Here is a 26,047-nt window from a genome sequence, read left to right as displayed (position 1 = left end):
GCAACTACCATAAACTCCAGGCCATTCGAATTCTAAGCCAAGGTCAGATTGGCTACCCACAACTATTACCACCACCACTGAATTACACAGTATTATCGAACAGACTATGATAGCTTCATTTAACCCAAATTGAAATCATTTTTTCACAACCAGGAATTTTTTTGTCTGAAATGTAACAAATGATGTACCCAAGTTCAGCTGCAATTTGGAGCTGATGGGGCCATGATTGTAGAACTAAGCAATGAGCCCTGAAGCTGCTGCTTGGGCCCCTGTGACACCCCACTAGCTCCATCCTGTTTTTCAGGGAAAGGGCAGCAGCAGCCCTTATTCCACCCCCAAACAAATCCTCACCTGATCTCCAGTCTTCTCGCTGGTCTCAATTTTTCTCAGGACAGCATATCACCTAATAGCTACGACATGTTAACTCATAAAAACTTACTACAAAAGCTTTTAAAATGTTTATTTGTATTAAGGAGTGGAATGGTGCAAGAGTACAAAGAAACTTAGGCATTTGGGCCCTTGTTTCCCTACTATTCACATTAGTTTGGTAAAAAGGAGATTAAGTAACAGAGGGAGTGAAAGAAATGAATATAAATATATCGAGGGTAGCCCAGTCCTCTAATTCACTAAAGGATGAACTGAAATTGTTGGCCCAACTCATACTTATGTAAGAGCCTACAGAAATTACATTCCCTTTAACTGCTCTAGACCTGTGTGAAAAAGGGAAGTAGACAACATTTCTATTACAAGACAGCAATCTTTTATTGAAACATTTTTTTTTTGTCTAAAACTACGCATGGAGATTAATCTCTTATTCATAAATTAGGATAAGTCTAACATCACTATTCCAAACCGGCAGTATTTACAAAAATGAACCTTTTCTTTGCTTTATCACCAGGTTCACAGAACTAAATTTTAAACCAATTTCAGTCTAGCTTTTAATCTTCCTGCCATCAAATGCCCAGCAACCCTTATGGGGAAGGGGCAGCCTTTTGACAGCAATATTCATCATTCACCAGGAATGCAGAACCACAAGTGAACAACAACAAAAAGTTTAAATCATTCCAAACAACTCCTGTTTGCTTTCCAAAAGCATGCTTTGTCTAATTTTCCCTTTCTATACAGACAGGGGGAGAGGGACCCCAGAGAGCATAATGTTAATTAAATTAACCTCTTAAAAAAGTGAACAAGATGGTTTAGTGTGTGTGCACATGAATTGCCATGGATGACACTAGCAGGTAATAAAGTAAACTTTAAACCCCGTTAACAGGTACCTTGACAACTGGCCAGCTCGAATAGATACTTTTAATCTGGATCAAATGTGCAATTTTTTTTACTTTCCAGTTAAATACATTGCCAAAATCTTTCAAAGCAGATAAGGAATAGGCTTCTTGGAAATTCAAATTAAAATGTTAAATAAAAAAAGTACCAGCTTATTATATAGCTCCTGACAATGTGCTGGCTATCAGAAAGTAATTATATCTCAGTTGCTAGTAAAAAGGTGAATCTAGTATACACATAAAATGATAATATTACAAGACTGTAGTGTTACCTGTCAAAACAAGAATATCTAGAATGGAATTTTCAGTAAACACTTGGAGATGAAGGGCAATCAGAATACAAGAGAAAGCAAAGTCCACATAAATTAATTCCTAATTTGAGAAATCAATAAAATGTATACATAAATTGATAAATACTGTCTCCATAGGTCACTAATTCCAAAGGACTAGTTAGTAGTTATTTTCTAACTAAATTATTACAGGACATTCTGGTGTATGCTCTCTTCTTGTGATCAGTTTGTTCTGGCAAGACTCCAGTAAGCAGGTGCCCTTGAAAACAGCTCGGCAGAAGGCGGCTCTGAGGCAATACTTCATTTATAAATTTGCCAGATAATAACCACCAAGATTACAATAATCACGGACAGGACAAGCACCAGGATACAGATCTTCTTGCGAGATTTTTTCTGAGGAGAAAAATATATAAAGAAGACATTCATGAGACAAGTAAAATTTTTCATATCTAAGACTCCAAGAGTGCTTCATAAATCTGCCTCCTCATAATCCAGCATTAACTCCATCCACGCACGAATATGCAGAGACCCTTCCCAAAACCTCAACAGTCACCAGCACGAGGCAGTAGGGCAAGTTCTAATTCCAGGTCCCCTAATACATTTCTGCAAAGGGATTGTTTATACCTATGCTGCTAGGCATTATTTGTAATAAAATAAGTTATTTGTGCATGTGTATTTTAAATGAATTTTTTTATTTTGGTACTAAGGAGTATTTTTCTTTTCTTTTTTAAGATTTTATTTATTAGACACAAAAAGAGAGAGCACAGGCAGGGGGAGCAGCAGGCAGAGGGAGAGGGAGAAGCAGGCTTCCCACTGAGCAAGGAGCCCAATGTGGGGCTCGATTCCAGGACCCTGGGATCATGACCTGAGCTGAAGGCAGATGCTTAACTGACTGAGCCACCCAGACGCCCCTGTGCATGTGTATTTTAATAAAGGTTTTATATCTATTATAAAGTTTTGTGTTCATTGTAAAAAATATAGACAAGGAGAAAAAAAATAACCACCAACAGATAAAACTACTGGCATTTTTATTGTATTTTCTCATGATCTTTTATCTATGCATATTGTTATCTGACAGAATTGGGATCATTCTGTAAGATGCTTGATGTTTTTCTCACTGAACATTTTAGCATAAAAATGTTATTATATACTCTTCATAAGCATCTTTTAATTCCCACATAATATTGAATGGATGTATATAACTTACTTCATAATTCCTTTACTGTCTGACAATTTCATCACTCAGTTTTTAAAGGGAAACACTATTACTAAAACAAATTTCTTTAAGAACATTTCCAGGTAGGGGCGCCTGGGTGGCTCAGTCGTTAAGCGTCTGCCTTCGGCTCAGGGCGTGATCCCGGTGTTATGGGATCGAGCCCCGCATCAGGCTCCTCCTCTGGGAGCCTGCTTCTTCCTCTCCCACTCCCCCTGCTTGTGTTCCCTCTCTCGCTGGCTGTCTCTATCTCTGTCGAATAAATAAATAAAATCTTTGAAAAAAAAAAAAAAAGAACATTTCCAGGTAAAATACAACTATCCTAGAAACAAGGAAAATGACTGAAATGCTGTTTATTTCTGAAAAGCTGTATGGCACCAAATGGAGAGGAAATGAAAAAGACCTCAACTACAGTACCTGCACACTGGAGATAGAGACCCAGGTAAAAGTCACAAAACCAGAGTTTCAGCTTATATGTAAAAGAATATCACCTCATACAAAGTAGAATGATTAACTCCCGTTTATTCACAGAAAAATGATAACCCCCTATTTATTCACAAATAGTTGGAGTTGATTTTATGTCCATCCTCTGTGGTGGCAGTCAACATAAAGTATCCACCAAGTCCTGCTTTGTACGTGTTACTCTCCCAACTGAAACAAATTTTAGCTGTTCGGAATATTAAATTAGCCTTATACCAGATTTAGGTATCAGGCCAGCTTATGGGGTTAGCTTTGTAGCTAAGAGGCTTCTGTGTAAGTTTATTCACGGACTGGTGTCTTTTTGTAGATATCTCTGCAGAGGAAAATATTAAAAATGGACCGTGACTGCAGTGACGACCATTGGCCTCCAGCTTAAGCCTGAGCCAAAGGCTGCAGCTGTTCTCAATGTGTCAGTGAGCTGGGATGGCTCAGGAAGTCTGCAGCACAGTGACTTTCTCTGGTACGTGCTCTTACCTGATAGTAAGCAGCTCGCTGTAACTGATCAGTGGCTCTCTCTACATGTACCTCTGAGCTTTCCACATTGGCTTCTATACTGTCTGCAAAAAAAAAAAGAAGGACAGTGGATGTTTTTACCGCAATCGGATGTTTCAAGATTGCAAATTAAACACACTCTTTTTTTTTTTTTTTTTTTTAAAGATTTTATTTATTTATTCGACAGAGATAGAGACAGCCAGCGAGAGAGGGAACACAAGCAGGGGGAGTGGGAGAGGAAGAAGGCAGGCTCCCAGCAGAGGAGCCTGATGTGGGGCTCGATCCCATAATGCCGGGATCACGCCCTGAGCCGAAGGCAGACGCTTAACCACTGTGCCACCCAGGCGCCCCTAAACACACTCTTGATGTTGTTGGTCCTGGTTTCACCACCACCATTCCAACTTTCCAGCCATGGAATCAAAAGTTACTAACTGGTTAAGACAATAGCTCTATCCTTTGGAAATAAACACTAAACTATTTTAGCAGCAAAAGGGTTGTGAAGTATGCAACTTACCCATGAATGGTTCAGGAAAAATTATGTATACACATGTACATTTAGAGAGAAAGAGAGCAAATCTAAAGCAAATGGGGGTAGAATGTTAACAAGAGGTAAATCTGGGTAAAGGTTATAAAGGAATTCCTTGTAGTCTTTTTATTTTTGCAACTTTTCTAAACTTGAAATCATTTCCAAATAAAAAGCTTAAAAAAAAAAAGGTTACTAATCCCAAAATTATGTAAGTTTCTGGAGATAAAAGCTGGGAAGCCAACAGATATTTCCCTAAACAGCCAAAGACTTAACAAGAGGCTATGACAAGTGAGCTGAGTAATCATGGAGGTCTCACTTTAGTTTCTATATCTGACAATATAAAAAGGGGGCTAAAAAAAGAATTTAATAATGTTTAAGTGGCATTCCTAATTTCCTAAGACATGTCTTACTGACTTCTTCACACACGAGTACTACTATCAACTCACCTTGAGGTTAAAGGTATCAATGATACATACCAATTAGATCACCTTGATCATGGATCATCATGGCCAAATCTTTAAATATTTGATTGACATCCAAAATGTCAGCCTAAGGATTACAAAAAATCATTAACATTAAGTAACAATGTTAGACAATTCAATTCCTCTACATGTGTATCTAAGGCTTATAAATCATGCTTTCTCCATAAACTGAAAATGAAAATAAAGTTAATTAATATCTACTAAATGCCTACTATGTGCCAAGCACTATACCAGGTAGGTGATTAAGCACAGACTCTTGGGGCCTGACAGTCAGCTAGAGAGGACCCACAGTCTTGCTGTGTAAAGTTAGTCCTCCATAGTCTTGTTGTACCATCTTAGGTTAAGAACCTCTCTGGGCTGTCCCCTCCAAAATGTGGACAATGACAGTACCCATCTCATACTAAAGTGCAGAAGCACTAAATGAGTTGATATATTTAAAATTCTTAGAACTGTGCAATAAGCACTTCATCAGTGTCAGCTATGATTAATCATTACTGATTGGTCCTCATGACAATACAAGGAGACATGTATTATGCCCATCATACAGAAGAAAAAACTGGGGCTCAGAGAGGTTTGATGACTTATCCCAAGGGCTTAAAGCTAGCAAGTGGCGGAGCTGAGAATTAAAAGTTCATGATGTTTTCATTATGTTACTATGCCTCTTTGATATTTTACATTAATCAGTCAGTCACTCCATGAGGTCAAGTATCTTTGAGGATAATAAGGTTCAGAGAGATTATATAACTGTCTAGTCACAAAACTGGTCAGTAAGGAAACTAAGCATCGCAGCCAGAATATCTCTAAAGCCCATGCTCTTTCGATTGCAATACACTGCCTCTCAGAATGCTACAAGAAAAAACAATGCCTTGAAAGCCGCGACTTCCGAATCGTAACTTGGCAAGACTAGTTCTTACCAGCACATCAAAACCTCAATTACTTGCTAACAGTCTACTGTAGTTGGGACAGTCTGCTAGTTGCTATGGATACAAAAAGGCTTACTAGCTAACGGGGGTGAGGGGTGGGATGAGCACACAATAAGATAAATAAGAAAAGTCATTATATAGGAAGTGACTAGTAAATGGTATAGGAAGGTATGCCGAGGAAAGCTTGCAGAAAAGGTAGGACTTGAGTTGTACCTTAAAGCAAAAGAAAAGCCATATAAACAAAAAGTTAATTGAGTTAAAGAGCAAACAGCCCAGCTTGGTTATAACATGGGTGTGAAACTGTGATTTATAATAAGAAATACATATTTAGTCTTCATCCTATTCCTGAAGCAGAGCTCCTAAAAACCCTTGAAATTTCCTAAGTGGTAAAAGAGATAAAATTATCTTTTGTTACTTATAACAAACCCCTTTCAACCACACCTGAGCTTAAAGAACAAGGCTTCTGGAAAGCCCCTCAGGATGAGGGGCTGGTTGCCAGGGGAACCAACCATGTTATCAGAGGGCTGGAGGCCGAATCAACCACCAAGAGCCAAGGATTTAATCAATCGTGCCTACATAACGAAGCCTCCATAAAAATCCTAAGTGGCAGGACTGAGAGCGCTTCTGGGTTGGTGAACACGGAGGTCCTAGGAGAGTGGTGCAGGTGGAGAGGGCATGGAAACTGCACCCCTTCCCACATACCTTGCCCTGTGTATCTCTTCCATCTGGCTGTTCCTGAGTTGTATCCTTTTATAATAAACCAGTAACCTAGTAAATAGACTTTTTCCCTAAGTTCTGAGCTACTCTAGCAAATTAATCAAACCCAACGAGGGAATCATGGGAAACATCCAACTGATAGCCTGTCAGTGAGAAGCATAGGTAATAACCTAGACTTATAGTTGGCTTCCCAAGTTGGGGAGAGGGGGCAGTCTTGTGGGACTGAGCCCTTAACCTGTGGGATCTAATGCTAACTCCAGGTAGACAGTGTTGGAATTGGGTTAAATTGTAAAACACCTAGTTGGTGTTGCAGGATTGCTTGATGTGGAAAAGTCCACACATTTGGTAGCCAGAAATGTCAGAAGCACAATGTGAGAGTCGATCAGACACAACAGTATGTTGTTTTTCCATTAGTATAGGCTTTGTAAATTAGAGGCAGGAAATAACTGGATATGAAAATCCAGTCCCAGCTAAGGCATTCGGACTTAATGCTGAATTTGTGAAGCGCCCATTATGTTCCTGACGTCCTCGACCTTACATTCCTTTCCTTAGCTCCGTGTCTCACTCGACTCTCTGCTAGAACAGTATTTCTAACGTTAGGGAACCAAGTCGGTGGTTAGTTGCAGTAGGCGAAAAAGAGAAAAGATAAGACATCTTTGAAGGCAATAAAATCATCAAACTTGAAGATGAACTGTTCCATCTAAACACAGACACTGATGGTCTCTAGGGCAGTGGGTCTCCATTCTGAATGCACATTATAATCACCTGGGAAGTTTGAAAAAAAAGATCTTGTGCCTATTTGCCCATTTTTAATCCACAAAACATGGGAATTTCACATAGTCCAAACTAATAGTTGGTAAGGGAGGGAGAACAGCTGGGCATTTAGAAAAAAAATCTCCAAGTGACTCTAAGGTACAGAGTTCAGAGCCACTGCCACAGATGAAGGTCATGGAGGAGCTCCAAGTTTCTCCTCTCTACAACCCCCCCCACTGGCCCCCCAGGGATGGCAGTCTTCCAGCTGCATGGAGGAGAAAATTACTCAGGTTTAAGAATATACTGGTCACTATGTAAAGTTAAAGTTGGAAAATCAGGTAAGAAAGGCCTCGAGACCCTTCCCTCAACCCCCACCTCAAAAACTGCTCCTGTTTCTCTGCAGTGAAGTCATATCCACAACTTGGGACTGGACTTTGGGATGCACAAAAATTAAGCAAACGTTTTGTCCTGCCTTTATTCTGAGCTATTCAGACTAAGCAAAGGGGCCCTCTCTCTCTCTCTCTCTCTTTTTTTAAAAGATTTTATTTATTTGAAAGACAGCGAGAGCATGAGCTGAAAGGTTGGGGGGGGGCAGGGAGAAGCAGACTCCCCGCTGAGCAGGGAGCCTGACACGGGGCTCAATCCCAGGACCCCAGGATCATGACCTGAGCTGAAGGCAGACGTTTAACCAACGGAGCCACCCAGGTGCCCCCAAAGGGGCTCTATCCATGAATCCCACCTGATCTAGAAGTTGGCATTGAGCTCTGGGGACAAAGTCTTTTTTTTTTTTTTCTTAAGATTTTATTTATTTATCTGAGAGGCAGAGAGAGAGAGCGAGCGCTCTGGAGAGAGAGAGCATGAGCACAGGGGAGGGGCAGAGAGAGAGGGAGAAGCCGGCTCCCCACTGAGCAGGGAGCCTGATGCAGGCTCAATCTCAGGACCACGTAGAATATGGTAACTGAGGAAAGGAGCGGAGTCTTCTCGGGCACCATGACCAGTACCACCATAAGAATAGTTCATATTCACCATGATTACATTGAGCCATAATTTGCAAATCACATAAGGACTCATTTCATGCTTTTTCATAATCGCTGAGAGAAAATCCAGGGGGATTAGAGTGCAGATACATGGAGTCAAGCATGCAGATACCTGGTTCTTACCTCCAGCTGCCGAATTGCTGTTTCTCTCTCTTTAATAAGTTCCAGATTCTGTTCAGTGATGGCCACCTCATCCTCCTGGCTCTGCATCTGGTTCCACTCCTCATGGCTGCAAAGAGACAAGCACACGAGTTGATTCCTCTTCTCCAAGGTGTGCATGAGACACCTACAACATTTCTACTAGCAGCAGAGCCTATCCAAGGACATTACCAGGGCTCCAACTCCTCTGGTATCGATACTAAGTCATTGAGGGCCACGTTCTTCATATCTAAAGGCAAAGAGCTGATAATACGAAGAAAACAAAGTCTCAGCTTCCCTGGGCAAAACTGAGATGAAGCAGGATTATGAGGGATGGGACTCCTTGCTGTTTTCCAGTTAGGGGTACACTCTGCCATCTTGCTAGGACTTGCTAGACAAGGAAAGCAGACAGAGACTGAAGTCACTGAAGCTCAGTGAGGCACACTGCCCATCCTCTTCTAGAGCACTTAGAGTGTAAGCTCTGTTCATCTCTTGGGTACTAAACGGGTGGAGAGCAGGCTAAGTGACCTGTCAATGCTTCTCCAATTAGTCTAAGAGAACCACATCTTCTTCTTTTCAGAACATTCCTTGAGATTATACTTTGGATTAAATGGCTCTTTTTTAAAAAATATTTTTTAAAGTTTTTTATTTATTCATTTGAGAGAGAGAGCACGAGAGTGCAAGAGCACAAGGAGGGGGAGGGTCGGAGGGAGAGGGAGAAGCAGACTCCCTGCTGAGCAGAGAGCCGATGCAGGGCTCGATCCCAGGACCCCGGGATCATGACCTGAGCCAAAGGCAGACACCTAACCGCCTGAGCCACCCAGGAGCCCCTAGGTTAAATGCCTCTTAAGAGAAAACTAAAATAAAAAACTAGTGAAATGTTATAACTCTTCTTTTCAGGTACCATATTTAGAAGAAAGGCATACTACATACGATGCTAGACATAAAACATTTTGAAAATACAGTATTAAGCATTTTTCCAACAGTATGCATAAATCAGACATCATCTCCACAGTATTTAAAGAGTTTCCTCCATGCGCTGGAGATACAAAACGGAGTAAGAGAGAGCCCACCAGACAGCCCTTTGAGGTGTTCACAGTGTAGTGGGAAGAGAGAGCTACATATCCATGATAAAGTATTTTAAGTTCTGAATTAATAACACCAACACATTTCTATGGCATTAGTTAATTCAGTCTGGAGAAGTTAAGAAAGAAGATGTCTTTCAAATGCAAACTGTTTGCTTTTTCTTGTACTACTCCTGAAAGAATGAGTTGCCTCCATTTTACAGATGCGTAAACAGAGATCCAGAACTTTGAAAATCTTAAATCTGAATCAGAGGTAAAATCCTAATCTGTAGATTCGTGGGTGTGTACTTATTCCTAGCAAGCCAAGCTCTCTCCCCAACACAAAGACATCAGGGATTTCTCTGGCTTTTTTTTTTCACCTTGAAATTCTTTCTTCCCTAATTCAAAGATCTTAGAAAAGCCCAAGGTTTTGACTTTTTAATTTTATTTGGTGGATTATAAATTACCCACCCCCAGGTCTCCCTTTATTTTTTCTTTCTTCTCCGCAGTCATTTTTTAAATTAGAAGTAAGTAGAAAGTATAGAATCCCATCTCAACTAGCCAGCAGGTTGTATGGATAATTCCTTACCCATCAAAGGAGACGAGCTGCTCCTCTCTTTGCCTCTCCTCCGCCTAGAAAGCAGATGGCATTATTGCTGCTGTTATCCAGAAACATGTCACAGACAGACACACAAAACAATGGCTTCCTTTCGCTACAGTATAAAGAAGCAACATCCCTTGGCTCCAACAGGATCTGTAAGATGACACAGGGCTGTGGCAATCTGTCTCGGCTAGAAAATGGGTATGAAGTAGGTGAAAGCAAATCTGGGTTCAGAATGGTAACCTTACTGAACAGGATGGAGGGAACATGGGTTGGAAAGAGGAGTAAACAATAGTAATAGTGATAACCTATTTTACAATCTGCAGGGAGGTAGAACAAGGGAAAGAGTTGAAAACTTGGAGGGAAACAAATTTTCAGAACATGTAAAGATGTATGGACATTTATGGCATATCAGGCACTAAAGTGGCAGACTCATTTCAAAAATCAGTCTAACGCATGTATTTAAAAAAGTTAAGAAAAAAATGTTACGAGCAATCTATTTCCATTCAAAAATAAGTTTTTCCCTTTTTATAATAGCAGTAATTAAAAGAACAAGCAAAATGAAACACATTTCAAAATTCTACCCACCCAGAGGAACACTGTGAAGTTTTTTGTTGTGGTGGTTGTTTTTAATTTTTACTTTTTCCCCAAATCAAAAAACAAAACACTGATCGTGCCCTCAAGCCTACCTCTACGCCCTTCCAATTACAACGCCCCTCCTCACCCTTAAAGAAACCACTACTCTGACTTCACGATGATCATTTTCTTGTATTTTCAATATAGTGGTATGTATCCTTATTTAATATCATTTTACCTGCTTCTGAACTTCGCATGAATGGAATTATACTGTTTGTATTCTTCCATGCTTTGACTGGATCACGCCAGATTGTGCCAGATCCATCCCTGATGCTGAATGTCACTGTGGTTCACTTTCTTTGCTGTTCGATATTACAGTATGTGAACATACCATCAGGCACTTACCCTATTCTACCAAGGGACATTCAGATGTTTCCAACTTTTGACTACTACAAATAATGCTGCTATAAACATTCTTATACATATATCCTGAGGTAAACATTTCCAGTTTTCTCTAGGGTAGAGCTGATGTGTTCTGAAGTTACAGGCAAAATGTCTTCCAGTGGTTGTTCAGTTCACACTCTAACCGGCCAGGTAGGAAAGTTCCTGCTGCTTCATGTCTATAAGAACCACTCTCAGTGGTCACAGAATTTTACATTTTTGTCCTACGTTTGGACATGAAATAGGACCTCATTGTGGTTTTAATTTGCAATTTCATGACGATTAAAGAAGTTGGGTATTTCCATTTGTTTGACCATTATTCAAAATAACACTAAGATGTTATTTGCCATTTTCACTGTGTTGACGTTTATACTCATGGAACAAAAACACTGGTGGAAGGGTGTCTGGGTGGCTCAGTCCACTGAGTATCAGCCTCTTCGTCTCAGCTCAGGACTCGATCTCAGAGTCGTGAGTTCAAGCCCCGCATTGGGCTCCATGTGGAGCTTACTTTTTTCTTTTTTTTTTTTTAAGATTTTATTTATTTAAGAGAGAGAGAGGGAGAGAGAGTGAGCAGGGGGAGGGGCAGACAGAGAGGCAGACTCCCCGCTGAGCAAGGAGCCTGATGCGGGGCTAACCAGAGAGGATTTGTATTTGCTTCTGCCTGGCACCTGGGTACTCTACCAGGCCAGAACTACTTGAAGCTTGAGGCTTTTGGATCATTCATGTAGTATGAATTTGGGCAGTAAATTTGCCTCAAGGTTCCTTTGTGGTACAAGTTATTGTCTGGATCTCCCCTCTCTCTTGCTGTCCTTTGCCGCTCAGCTCAGTGCTAATGCAAACTTTTTGTAGGAAAGAAGGGTTTACTTTTGGTTCACCCATACCTGAAGGATATAGCCTTTTGGGGTCCAGTTTAACTGGAGGAGCACCTTCTTTTAGATTTTCCACCTTGTGTGGACTCTGGGCTTTTCTTCCCCTTCATGCCCTAAGGACATCAAAACTGAAGTTCAAGTTTGCCCTCAGTAAATATACTCCATACAAAAGCAGTTTCAATGCTCAGCTTACCTCTCTATGGGTTCTCATCTTCTCTTAGATTTTGACCTTAATATTTTCATGGCTCTTTGATACTTTTGAAAAGTTGGGTTGTTAAAATTTAGTATTTGTTAATTTGTTTCACAGAGAGGACTAGTGCAAATAACCTAGCCTGCTATATACTAGGAAACAGATTCATTGTTTCTTTTTTTACGTTTTTAATGTAAGACAAATAAAATAATAAAAAAGAAATTACACACAATTCTGTCACTTTTTCAAATCTTTGTGCCTATTCCTTTCTAGTCTTAGACCACAGGCATACATATTTTTTAAATTTATTTTTATTAAAAAAAAATTTTTTTTTTTAAGTAGGCTCCTCACCCAACGTGGGGCTTGAACTCACGACCCTGGGATCAAGAATCACATGCTCTACCAACTGAGCCAGCCAGGCACCCTGCATACATATTTTTTATATAGGTTGTACCAATCTGACATTTTCACAAGAGCTAATGTCTATGTTTATTATTATTGGGGGGGGCAGATAATAAACAAAAGCTAATGGTCAAAACGGTCAGAGTTAGGAGGAGAAAAAAAAAAAAAAAACCCAACAGTGTGGGAAAGAACATACTGCAATTGCAAGGGTCTTCTTTCGGGAATAAACTCACCGAGAGACGAGATCCAGCTCTTGCTCTGGCAATGCTCTCCTTCTCCTTCTCAGATACCCTTCTCTGCACAGCCTGGAAATTATTTAAGGCTGCAGAGAAGTCATTCATGAGGCGTTCTTTCTGAAGTTTCTGCTGGCGCTAAGGAAATAAATAAAGACTTGAAATTTCATATTATCCATGAATAATTTGGTTTTAATTCCCATTATTTCCAACCAGAAAAATTACTAGAGGCTCTTCCTTAAGTTAATAAATGTGTTCTTTGCTAACTCCAATCCCTCATTAATGCAATAGGCCAAGTCTGAATTTTCCTTTTTTCATTCTGACAAACCTGGGAACTGTGTGTGATTTACCTTGTAAGGTAATCACAGAGGGAATTGCAATTGAGAATTTTGGTTTCCTGGAGAATCTAAAAGCAGAATAAATAACTTTAGGTTCAGACTGAACCCCAAAAGAGATTGTATTATGTTAAAATGTTAAAAATATTCATCTACACTGAGTTCATAGCTTCCCTGAAAACTACAGAACCATTTTCCTTTATACTGTAGTGAGGTTTAAAATCTTTGAGAACCTGAAAGCTACTACAGGCTATCTTTACTAAGCTTACTGATTCTATGTCTCAAAAAACATAATGAGAGCACCTGCTATGTGCTTAGAACAGAGAAGTAAAAACTCATCCCTGACCTCAAACAGTTACCAACTACTTATAGATAAGGGATACAGACACACAAGTTACAAATCATTCTGAATAACTGTTATATCCGATTAGTGCTACAGGACTTTGGAGGCAGGTATAATCAGTAAGAACTCAGGTGGCCAAAAAGGCCAAGAGAAAGTGGACACTGAAGGAAGAGAACGGTCTGAATAAGCACATGGAAGGAGTAAGACAAAGCCAAGTAAGAAAACAGTTTGAGCAAAGGCCTGCCAGTAAAAATTTGAAGAGGCTCTATCAGGAGATAGTTTGGCTGGAACCAAAGTTTTTTTCATGAGAATAGCTAAAAGCTAAAAGAGAGAACTAGAAAGACAGAGAAGGGACTGACCGGACCTGGTTTTAAATGCCAAGCTAATGAGTCTGGGATTCAATCCCTAAAGAACAAAGAGCAACAAAGATTTCTGAGCAGGAAACATGATGGGTACAAAATGATAATTTAGAAAAAGTAGTCTGTGATGGTGTACAGGATAGAATGGAGAAAAGAAACATGTCAAAAAGACTATTGCAATATTCTAGGTTAAAGATTAGGAGCACATTGTGTCAGTAATGGGAACACAAAAGACATGAATTTAAGAAACATTCTGACTTAGTGATGGCCTATAAGGCTACAAGGGGGCTAACGTCAAGAATGATTCAAGCGGCCCCTGGGTGGCTCAGTCGGTTAAGCGTCTGCCTTTGGCTCAGGTCATGATCCCAGAGTTCCAGGATCGAGCCCCATATCAGGATCCCTGCTCAGTGGGGAGTCTGCTTCTCCCTCTGCTGCTCTCATGTTCTCCCTCACTCTTTCTCTCTAAAATAAAATTAAACAAAGAAATGACTCAAATATCACACCTGGGAGAATTACGGTAATACTGAATGCAAATTTATTTTATTTTTAAAAAAGATTTTATTTATTTGAGAGAGAGAGAGAGAGAGTGCATGAGCACGGGGGAGGGGTAGAAGAAGAGGGAGAAGTAGACTCCCCGCTGAGCAAGGAGCCCTATGTGGGATTCAATCCCAGGACCCTGGGATCATGATCTGAGACAAAGGCAGACGCTTAATCAACTAAGCCACCCAGGCACCCTAAAAACAAATTTATTTATTTTTTTAAGGTTTTATTTATTTATTTGAGAGAGAGAGAGAGAGAGCGAGCAAGCACAAGCACGGTAAAGGGCAGAGGGAGAAGCAGACTCCCTGCTGAGCAGGGAGCCTGATGTGGGGCTCAATCGAGGACTCTGAGATCATGACCTGAGCCTAAGGCAGACATTAAACGACGAAGCCACCCAGGTGACCCCTGAGAGCAAATTTACATGAGGAACTTTTTCCATTTTTTCTGGGATTTTTAATTTTCACATAAACATTGTAACAATAAGAGGGAAAAACCATCATTCCTTAATCTCACTATCCAAAAACACCATCTTTTTTTTTTTTTTTGAGTAGGCTCCATGCTCAATGTGGGGCTTGAACTCACAACCTTGAGATCAAGAGTTGCATGCTCCGCCAACTAAGCCAGCCAGGTGCCCCACAAAAAATACTATCTTTAAGTATATCATAAACATTTTCCAGGTTATCATACTCTTCACAATTATGGTCTTTGTTACATAATATTCTATCAAGTTGATCTAGTAAATTTTATGTAAACATTCCTTCTAAATTATTCTCAGGTTTTAACTATTATAAATAAAGCTGATGTGAGCCCCACCATAACTGCTAATATTAATACAGTGCTTACCATGTACCAATATGGTTATAAGTACTTTAACATAATAACTCACTTTAATCTATACAACAACCTATATTATAGTCCCTACTTTACAGATCAGAATACCAAGGCACAAAGAAATTAAGTAATTTGCCTAGGATCACACAGTCAGTAAGTAGAAGGGGTAGAATTTAAATACAGGAAATCCGGCTCCAGACTACAATTTTTTTCCTTAGGACAAATTTTCATGAATGGGAATATTAGGTCAAAAGGCACAAACTTTTTATATGACAATCAGTATTATCAATCAGCTTAGTTAAGGGATTTGGGTGAAATGGGAGGAATTCAGTATAAGACAACACTTTAATTTTAGATGAAGGCAGTATATTCAAGAACAGATATTAGAGCAGGAATTGGCAATATAAGCCTAGTCCTTAGAGGTTAAGGGCTAGAGCCAGGAAAAGATCTGGAGGTCATGTTCATAAAGGTGACATGGAGCTCATAAAAATAAGTAAGCCTCCTGAGGGAGAAAGCAGAGACTAAGAAAATGAGAGGTCAATGGCAGAGCCTTGGGGCATGCCTATTTCTAGGAAGACCGAGAGTCAGAGAAGGAGGCTGAGACTCCAGCTGGGGAAAGAGAAAAGAAGCCAGCAAGGGTTACCAGAGTTGGGAGACACACTGAAAGGGGATCATAGAAAGGAGATAATTTCAGTAGAGACGGGATGCGCTGTTTCAAATGAGACAGAAAAGTGAACAAAAGCTCAAAAAAAGCCCACTGGATTTGGCAACAAGATCACTGATGATAGCACATGAGTGTAAAAAAAGACTGAAAGGAGGATATGTGATCTGATATACAGGACAGCAGCAAAAGATGGTGCTAAGACTGATTAGATGAAGAAAGAATCGAAAGGGCAAATGGTATTCAGCACAACAGGGGAAGGGATCAAGGAATTACTTGTAGATCTATTTCATGTTTTTAATGATCCAAGATAATGGAAGGGAACAATCGCATGCATGATCCAAAAATAACTTCTATTCGATTTTGGAATACATTAAATCCTCCTCCTCCTCTCTCTCTCTCTCTTTTTTTTTTTTTTGGTACCAGATTTAACTTTCTATTTATTTTTGCTTAGGCTACTGTTAACCCTTAAGTACTTTTTAAGTACACTGGTTTCATCAAGACCCTTAGACTCCTTTTTTATTACTAACTAAAACCATCCACAAGCATGTATTCCCTAAGTGTCCAGCTAAGAGGAGGAAAGGGGTGATTTTTATTGGAGATACTGGAGGGCAAGGAGAACTGGTCCCCAAGTGAAATATCCGCATGAATAACAACAGCATACACGTGGACAACCAAAGGTGATTACATTAACATTACTTTTTACCAGAGCTACCTTGTAGCACCAGGACAAAGCATCTAGTCTTGGTTCCTCTCTTTGGTGCAAGGGGGCGCCAGAACTCCAAAGACTGAACATCTGCTTCATTAAACAGCTTGCCAGGGAAGGGTTAGACTAGCGTTTTCAAACTTTTTTGATGGAGACATGCAGTAAGAATGTGACATCTTGACCTAGTACCATATACACACACACGTATGAAATGAAAGCTTCCTGTAATAATAGTTCCCTTTATTACATGGTATACATTCTGATATTTGTACACTATTTTTTAAATGATCATCACAGCACACTAAAATTATTTCATGTTCCAACTTGCCACAACTCACAGAATGAAAAACAACCCAGAATAGGGAAGTTGTAGGCTCTGTCTTTAGAGCCAGCAGACATAGGACATCGTCAGAAAAAATCTCAGTAACAAAAAGCAAAATAAGTCAAGTGCTCCCAGGAATGGTAGAGAAGCTAAAAGAAAAATGGAATCACAGTAGGCTACGGTAGATGGAGAAGGTCTTTTTTTCCTGGAAGAGAGAGGATGTGAGGTAGACCATGAATGATAAGTAAAACAGGTCAAGCCACAATAGAGGAGGAGGTACACTGACTTCAGGAAATGTGTGAAGAAAACATTAAGGGAGTAATGAACTCCAGTTAAAAATTGTGTGTTTTTAAAGGATTTCAATGACCACTGAATAAAATAACTTGAAAAGAGAAATCTTTTCCCCTGGCCATTTCCTCAACCTGAGACCTATGAATAACTCATGATGGGATACAGAAGCGACCACAGAACAGAAAGCAAAAATATTTGACTGAAATTTATAGAAACTGACTACAAAACAAACTAGGACCAAGCCTGTAAACATAAAGCTGCTGGCCTAATCCCAGAGATGCAAACACTGATATTCTTTACCAGTTCAACTCATTTTATCAATATGTTAGTATGTTATGATTAATAACAGCAGCAGATACTGAGTACCTACTAAACGCCGAGCACTTTGCAAGACCTGGTGCGTACGTTCTTTCTATTGTCACGACAGTCACTAACCCCATTTTACAGATAAGGAAACTGAGGGTCAGAGAAGGTCTACCTAGCACCAAAGGCCAAGTTATTTTTGTTTCACACACTGCTTTCCCATTAAAACAAAGTCCTTTCCTATTAAACAAACACACACACCAGAAAATACCAACCTGTTCTGAAGCAGATAAGGGAAGAGGCAAGGACCCTAATTCCTTCAGTAATTCATTTGTTTCCTTGGCAAGCTGATTTGTAGAGTGCTGTAACTGTTGCCTAAGAGAGAAAAGACATGTTTCAGGATATTCCCGCTGCTCAAGAGCTGTTAGTTAGTCCAGTTAGTTCTCAGAGTGCCCCAGTGCAGGGAATGAAAGGGGTACTTGAAGGAATGGGTTCCCAGAGGCCCCAGTTCACCAAAAAAAAAAAAAAAAAAAAAAAAAAAAAAAAAAAAAATCCAGAAATACGACTCCGTCAAACCCACTGCAAGGCATCTTCATGTTACTCAGTAGAAAGAACCTACCTCAGTGAAACCTGCTGATCAGGTATTTTAACTCTTTGGGGAGAAAAGAAATGCCTATCAGCAATTCTCATAGAAATGTAAGAGCAACTGCCCCCACATCTAAACCTAATAGTTTGCACACACCGAGGTCTCACAAAACTCTCCCGTCCATTGCCCAGCAGTTCTGCCTAGCGGCTGTCTATCACAGGCCACCGACTAGAGACGGAATCCAGACACTGGGGGTTGGATGAAATGTGCATTAAAAGCACAGCTTCTACCCTAGGGAACAAGCTCCAAAGATCTACTCCCACGTTCTTGCTTAAAGCTGGCACTTTTTCAGCTTTATTCTTGGCCCTCTATCGTCCTTCATGCTTGACTTTCTGGCTCTTCCCTCCAAAACAAAGAATCGCTGTACTGCATAAAAACATATAAGGAGTATAAGGGGAAGAATATTAAAGAGGGAAGAATATGCATTCTATTAAGTGAGATTGGAAAGTAGTGGAAACACAAAAATAGCCCCTTTTAGTCATGGTTTCCTCTACTCTGCGGCCATTTCTACAAAGGTTTTAAGGGAGGACAAAGAAACCCATACTACTTAATCACGACTATTTTTTCACTGCAGAGGGGCCTCCAAGATAAAAAATGAAGGAGTCAAAAACAAGAGGTGTCAATCAGGAGCCTGCACCTCCCAGACATTACTAACACATCCAGAGTTCACATCTCCCTGGAAAAAGCTCAAAGTAGTAAGTCATTCTCTCACTTCACACTGTCTGGACAGGAAACAAAGAATATCGTTCGGTATACTTTAAAGATGAAGAATAGAACTTCTAAAAGCAGAAATGGGGTCAAGAAGGATGTAATAAAAAGAACCACGAGTCCCTACTACCAGTCCGTTCTCCTCTCCCTCAGACACCCCTCAGATCATTGTGAATACATTTTTCTCATATTTACAGTTGGAAATCCCACTAGACTAGACGAGCTCTGCAGATCAGGAGTCCTGTGCCAACAAGGAGGCTCCTTTAGGCAGAATGCAGTTTAACAGTGGTACAAGTTCCCTTCCCTAGTTCCTCAAAGTGTTCTGCTGAACAGCCCAAGGAAAGAAAGAATCCGAGTTCAAGGATTTTGAAAGGCAGCAGAGATCACAACCCATGACTATATTTTGTTGCCCCTCTTCTAGGTCCAGCTATTACTTCATGTCCCACTGCCTGTCATTCTGACTCCACAGGCCAGAAACCTAAGCGGCCACACAGCAAAGACAGTGGGTATGTCCTCAAAGGGCCCTCACAGAACCCAACCGTGTTAGGAAGCTACTCACAGATTTTCCTGTAGCTTGCTTGAGTCCTGCTTAGTTCCTAGTTGGCTCATCAAATTCTTTATCTGAGCAGCTGGGGAGAGTGGGGGGAAAAGATTTATTTAAAAGAAAAATACATCCATCATAAGCATCCTACTTCTCAAGATCACTGATCTCTCTCCACATCCTGAATAAATTCATGCAACTAACGAAAGCATGTTATGATCAAAACTTCAGCATATATAGTCCCTTCTAAAACTAATTATGAGGTTCACCTTTCTTCTACAGATACTATGTCGCCAAGTAGAGGATGGCAGTTTTGTTCATCATTCCCAAAGAACTTCCAAAATTTCCCATATTTCCCATGGCGCTGGTTTAAAATTTCAACACCTTTGGAAGGGCCTTACTACCAAATATCAACTCGCAACAATTAAAATTTAAATTCGTAATACACAATAATTTTTCCATAGCAAACATTTTTGGAAAGACAATGTACATTTGTTGTTAATAATATAATAAATTACCACTAAAAAATAGTAATAATAAATTACCATTGACTGAGCACCTCTACGTGCCTGGAGCTTTTATATTAGGAGCTCTGTACACATTGTTTATTAATTTTCACAGCAACAGTCTGAAGTAGGTATATCTTCATTTTGCCAATGAGGAGATACATTTAAATAAGTTATATAAGTTAAATTTACATAAGTTAATTATGTAAGGGTGCACAATTATTAAGGAACAGGGCAAAAAATTCAATCCCAGATACATTGAACTCCAAGGCCTCGTTCTTTTTAACTATGTTGTCTACAGTCAAATATATGTTTTTGTTCAGGTAACATTTTCTATCTTTTCCTAGATATTTTGCTAAGACTAGAAATGGTCATGTTGGAATTCTAGATGTTTAGGCCTCTAGCCCTGGACTAGGGAAGCAGAGGTCCAGAGGAACTGATCATCTATCAGTAGGAGAATCACTGTAACACTAGCTGGCCTGGGAATGTGAATAGCCCTGTACTTCACCAATTTGTGCACCAGAAATAGAGCGTTGATTTCTTTTTTTTCCTTATTCTAAATATTTTTGGGTTTTTTGTAGGCGTTTTTGTAGTGCAGTTGACCTTTTGATTTCTTTTGTGTCCTGCTTTCTGTTCTTTTTCTGGTTGTCGGGGAGGATGAAGGAGTTAGATTCATTCATTCATTCATTTGTAGAGGTTGGAATTTTCTTGTATTTCTTTTTGCTGTTGTTTGCTTGCTTTTTTTTTTAAAGATTTATTTATTTGAGAGAGAGGGAGCATGCATGCATGTGGGGGGCAGAGTGGAGCAGAGGGAGAGGGTGAAAGAATTCCAAGCAGACTCTGTGAGGAACGCAGAGCCCGGAGCCTTAGATGGGGCTTGACGCTGAGCTCGATCTCATGACCCTGCGATCGTGACCTGAGCCAAAACCAAGTGGATGCTCGACCGACTACACCACCCAGGCGCTCCTCCTTGCTTGCTCCTGAAGAGCATTCACTACCTTCTATTCCAAGTTCCTGGAGTATAGAACATAATAGAGTACTCCTTGCCCAGAGGAAACACGATTATCTTCAGTTTCACCAGAACTTCAAAAGATAACATAACACAATAGGTATATGACTCTTCCAGCCAAAACACAGCCTCCTTTGTGAGGGCCTTTCCTATTCTCTCAGCATTAATGCCAAAGTTTCACTTGTGAAATATCAGTCTGCTAACTGACTGGCTTAGTGGAAGATGAGGAGGAAACCAATGTATATTATACCATTTGTATATATTATAGGGACAATGTACACACAATGCTTCCATATCCAGTAAGAGAAAACCTTCACTTATTAGACTTTATGATAGGGTGTTCCTTAAAATAACAAAATTTGAGGTTCAATCATAATCTTGCTCTTAATTTGGTCACCACGAGTAATAAAAAGATGGGCGCCTGGGTGGCTCAGTCAGTGAAGAGTGCAACTCTTGATTTTGGCTCAGGCATGATCTTAGGGTTCTGGGATCTGGACTGGCTTCGAGCTCAGCGGGGGTCTGCTTCTATCTCCCTCTCCCTCTGCCCCGCCCCCCATGCTCTCTCTAAAACAAATACACAAATCTTAAAAAAGAGAGAGAGAGAGTAGTAAAAAGGCAAGCTGAAATTTATTAAATACCGGGCGCCTGGGTGGCACAGCGGTTAAGCGTCTGCCTTCAGCTCAGGGCGTGATCCCAGCGTTATGGGATCGAGCCCCACATCAGGCTCCTCCACTATGAGCCTGCTTCTTCCTCTCCCACTCCCCCTGCTTGTGTTCCCTCTCTCGCTGGCTATCTCTATCTCTGTCGAATAAATAAATAAAATCTTTAAAAAAAATTTATTAAATACCAAGTTACCTTACACAAACACGGATGAGCTGATAGCCTCAAAGTCTGATAAGAAACAATGTGATTAAGCAAAACCGAATTGATTGCTGGTGACGCTACTGCTAAGCAGGAATCGAACAACCCAGTCCTTAGAAATAGGTCTACGCTATTTCGGTCTAGCCAAAATCACTACACCATGGGTGTTACAAAGCAAAAAAGTCCAAAGTCAAGAATATATAAACTTGCAGCACTTCAAGTTATGATTTTATCTTACCTTGAGACCATGTTTTGTTTAGCAAAAACGTTAACTCCAATTTTATAATGGAAATACAGTGTTCAAGTGATTAAAATTTTGCCTTTTGACCAACTTCCCTAAAATATATCAATTATTCTATTAAATGAGGGTTACTTTTAGCTTAATGGTTCCACCAGAAACTGTAGGCACCATAATGAATGCATTTTGCTAAGGCAGCATTCTATAAGATATAAATAAAATTTTTCATCACTAACATGTGGAATTTCCCCTTATCTCAGTCAAATTGGAATCAGGATACCACTAGAACTATCAACTGGCTAGCCATACAAATAATTTATAAGAGGGCAGACATTAGCATTAATTGAGCATTTATTATGTGCCAGACACTGGGCTAGGTACTTGACGTGATATAATAAAAAAATGTACTTGGTCCCTGTCCCCAGTGTCTGGCACAAAGCACCTAAAACCCCTGGAATTTTATGTGCAACAAATTTTTTTTCCTTAAGATTTATTTTTTCTTAAGATTTTAAGATTTTTTTCCTTAAGATTTATTCTTTTTTAAGATTTATTTATTTGAGAAAGAGAGAGAATGTGCACACACACACATGAGCAAGGGTCGGGGGATGGGGGGGCACACGGGCAGAGGGAAAGAGAGAAGGAGAATCCTTGAGCAGACTCCCAGCTGAGTGCAGAGCCCTATGTGGGGCTCAATACCAGGACCCGGAGATCATGACCTGAGCCAACATCAAAAGTCGGCCGCTTAATGGACTGAGCCACCCAGGTGCCCCATAAAGAGCCCCTTCTGAGCACAGAGTTTATGCTCCTAGGGTGAGTTAGAGGAGACAGCCTTAGGTTGGGCGGGGCTGGTCACCAGAACTACCAAGTGATTACGTTGGAACTTTCAGCCCCACCCACTGACTTCAGAGAAATGGCGCTGGGGGCGGGGATGATAGGCACTGCAGATTAAGATTAAGCATTATAAAAACTCTTGAACGCCATTTGACGAGCTTCTGGATTGGTCAACAGGCAAAGATACAGGGAGGGTGTTGGAGGGTGTCCGAGCTCCTTCCTACATATCTTGCCCTGGGCATCTCTTCCATCCGGTTGTTCCTGAATTATGTTCTCTTATAATAAATTGATAATGTAATAAGTAAATGTTTCCCTGAATTATGTGAGCTGCTCTAGCAAATTAATCGAACCCAAGGAGGGGTTCATGGGAACCTCTGATTTACAGCCCACTGGACAGAAGTACACATGACAGCCGGAACTTGCAAGTGGTGTCTGAAGGGGAACAGTCACGTGGGACTCAGTCCTTAACCTGTGGCATCTGATACTAACTCCAGGTAGAAGTGTCAGAATGGGGTTAAATTGTAGGAAATCCAACTGGTGTTTGGAGAATCTCAGAATTGTTTGGTGTGTGGAAGACCCAAATATCTGATGTCAGAAGCACTGAAAGTAAAGGAAAAACGAGTATTTTTCCTTTACACTTATTAAGCATTATTTTATTTGATCCCAACAACCCTTTAAATAATATGTATTATTATCTCAGTATTATAGATGGGCACACTGAGGCTCATGAATGAGACAGAATTCATTCATTCATTCATTCATTCATAGTACCTGCTCTATACTGTCTTATGCTCTAGAAGACAACTGCTCTTAAGAAGCTAACATTTTAAAGAAAAGAGATAGACAATAAGCATGTATCTCTGGTGATTAAGTACCATAAAGAAAAATAGGGGCACTTGGGTGACTTAATTGGTTAAGCGTCTGCCTTCGGCTCAGGTCATGATCCCAGGGTCCTGGGATCGAGCCCCGTATCGGGCTCCCTGCTCAGCGGGGAGCCTGCTTCTCCCTCTCCCTCCGCTGCTCCCCTGCTTGTGCTCTCTCTCTCTGTCAAATAAATAAATAAAATCTTAAAAAAAAAAAGAAAAAGAGAAAGAAATTCAGGTAAGGGCTGGAAAGACAGGGTGGGGAGAGGGTACTAGCTACTACAGTGTAGTTAGAGAAAACCTCTCTGAGAAGGTGACACAGAGAAGAGATCTAAGGAAGGGAAAGATCAAGCCGTACGAATACATGGGGGAGAAGCTTTCTAAGAGAGAGAGTAAGAAGTCAAAGTCCCAAGGCAAGAGTGCTTCTTGTGAAGAGCAGTGAGGAGGCCACTGCAGCTATAGTAGAGAAGCAAGAGGGGGTAAAAGAAGAGGCCAAAGAGATAAAGGCCAGATCCTGTATCTAAACTAGAGCAAGGACTTCAAATAGGAATGAAATGGGAAGCCACAGAGTACCATAATAACCGGAACTCAAGCCCAGGGCAAATTCCAATGACGGTATTCTTTGTGCCACCTTATGTTTTCTCAAAAGGCTGAGGCTTAAAGGAAATGGAATGGAGCAACAGAGGGCAGGCCTTAATTCCCGGGTTCCACTTAGCCCCACCCTGCTTATCTGATACCTCCCTAACCTAATAGCTCTCTGCCCCAGGTAGGCTGATGTCCTTGCTCTAACCTGCTCTCTTCCCCAACTCCCTCCCACCTTTGGGAACATTCCTGTGTACTCCCCAGAATCCAGCAAAGTGCCAGGCGCCCAGTGGGTACATAAGTCATTGTTGGTTGAGTTAACCTCCCTTTTATATCATGACATTTTCTTTAAGGCAGAAGATATGAATGAACATGAACTGGGAATAATGAAACCTGACCTCTAAGCCACACTTGACCACTAATAATGAGACCTGACCTCTAAGCCACACTTGACCACTAACTAGATGCATGGCACCAAGCAAGTCATTTCATGTTGCTGGGTCTCTTTTTACCAATTGTATGTGATATTCAGGTTTAACTAACATACACTGAATACTTAATATTGTTATAATACTTACTACTTGTACTGTTTTTTCCTCATTAAATCTTTACAGCTGTGTGAGGAATAAATGTTCTCTGAGTCCTCCTCCCATCACTGCTCAGTGCTAAAATTCAACAATAATAAAAAAGCTCTAGTTCCAGAATGATGCTATGTAACCAAAGAGTGTTTTTTGCAAGCCAGACTTTGGCTTAGAGAGGATCCACCTGTGTACAAATGGGACTAGACAGAGTATGTGCTTCAGGAGGGCAGGGAACCACGGTCTATTCATTTTTGAATTTGCATAACAACACACACACACACACACACACACACACACACACACTCCAGAAAACGGTTGGTTGAATATATGAAGACACATTAAGGTAGATCTTACAAAAAGTTTAAGGAAACAGATCTCATCTTATTCACTGTCTTTATAAGTAGAGTACCCTCCTTAGAAACTCTAGAGATATGTCAAAGTATCAAGGTATTAATCATCTATCAAAACTTATTAAATACCCAGGACACCTGGCTGGCTCAGTTGGAAGAGCATGTGACTCTTTTTTTTAAGATTTTATTTATTTATTTGAGACAGAGAGTGAGCAAGAGAGAGCACAAGCTGGGGGAGGGGCAGAGGAAGAGGGAGAATCAGACTCCCCTGCTGAGCAAGCAGCCCGACGCTGGACTGGGACTGGACCCCAGGACCCTGGGATCATGACCTGAGCCAAAGACAGACCCTTAACCCACTGAGCCACTGAGGCACCCCAAGCATGCAACTCTTGATCTCAGGGTTGTAAGTTCAGGCTCCACGTTGGGTGTAGAGATTACTAAAAAATAAACTTAAAAAAATTTTTAATTAAATACCCCAGAGAGCAATGGGTTTTTTATAGGACATGGAAAAAAATCTATTAAAAATCAGCTATTCTTTGTGTATTCTCAGCTGAGAACTTTTTTCATCTAGACTTTTCTGACTTCTTTTTGGTTTGTTGAGGTTACCTGAATTTGTTGGGGGAGGGGTGGTTACAGAAGTGCAGGGAAGAGGGATTTATTGGATCACTTCCTACCTAAGCACCAGAATTAATCCAAGCCTCCACCAACTCTTCCTAAATTTCTGAATATTAAGATATTTTCCTAAAAGCTTCCAGCAAGACTCAGGTATCAGATACCCCAAAACTCAAATCGTAAGGATAGTAGTGTCTTACTTTACTGGAATCCAAAGAAGCAGAATTTTTTGTATACCGCCATCCATAACCACCAACATCAGGGATTTATTAAAAAATAGTGACTCAATGACCCATCTATTTTATATCTAAGAATTTTATC

At 40.4% G+C, this 26,047-nt stretch overlaps 1 protein-coding gene across 1 annotated transcript in view; it reads right to left on the bottom strand.

The window, feature by feature from the left end:
- Positions 1 to 445: 445 nt before the first annotated feature.
- STX12 (syntaxin 12) overlaps positions 446 to 26,047 on the bottom strand; it is a 32,270-nt gene continuing 6,668 nt past the window's right edge. The window contains exons 2-9 of the mRNA XM_026516912.4: positions 19,312 to 19,381; positions 17,674 to 17,773; positions 12,708 to 12,845; positions 9,985 to 10,028; positions 8,317 to 8,422; positions 4,758 to 4,830; positions 3,738 to 3,820; positions 446 to 1,963 (exon numbers count right to left, since the gene is read on the bottom strand). Of these exons, the coding sequence (XP_026372697.2) occupies positions 1,871 to 1,963; positions 3,738 to 3,820; positions 4,758 to 4,830; positions 8,317 to 8,422; positions 9,985 to 10,028; positions 12,708 to 12,845; positions 17,674 to 17,773; positions 19,312 to 19,381 (707 nt within the window). The 3' untranslated portion in view covers positions 446 to 1,870. The remainder of the gene's footprint in view (positions 1,964 to 3,737; positions 3,821 to 4,757; positions 4,831 to 8,316; positions 8,423 to 9,984; positions 10,029 to 12,707; positions 12,846 to 17,673; positions 17,774 to 19,311; positions 19,382 to 26,047) is intronic.

The sequence above is a fragment of the Ursus arctos genome, unplaced genomic scaffold, assembly GCF_023065955.2.
Source record: "Ursus arctos isolate Adak ecotype North America unplaced genomic scaffold, UrsArc2.0 scaffold_32, whole genome shotgun sequence".
In the NCBI taxonomy this organism is placed as follows: domain Eukaryota; kingdom Metazoa; phylum Chordata; class Mammalia; order Carnivora; family Ursidae; genus Ursus; species Ursus arctos.
The sequence above is the reverse complement of the archived record's forward strand: the minus strand, read 5'-3'. Positions and strand labels throughout refer to the sequence as shown.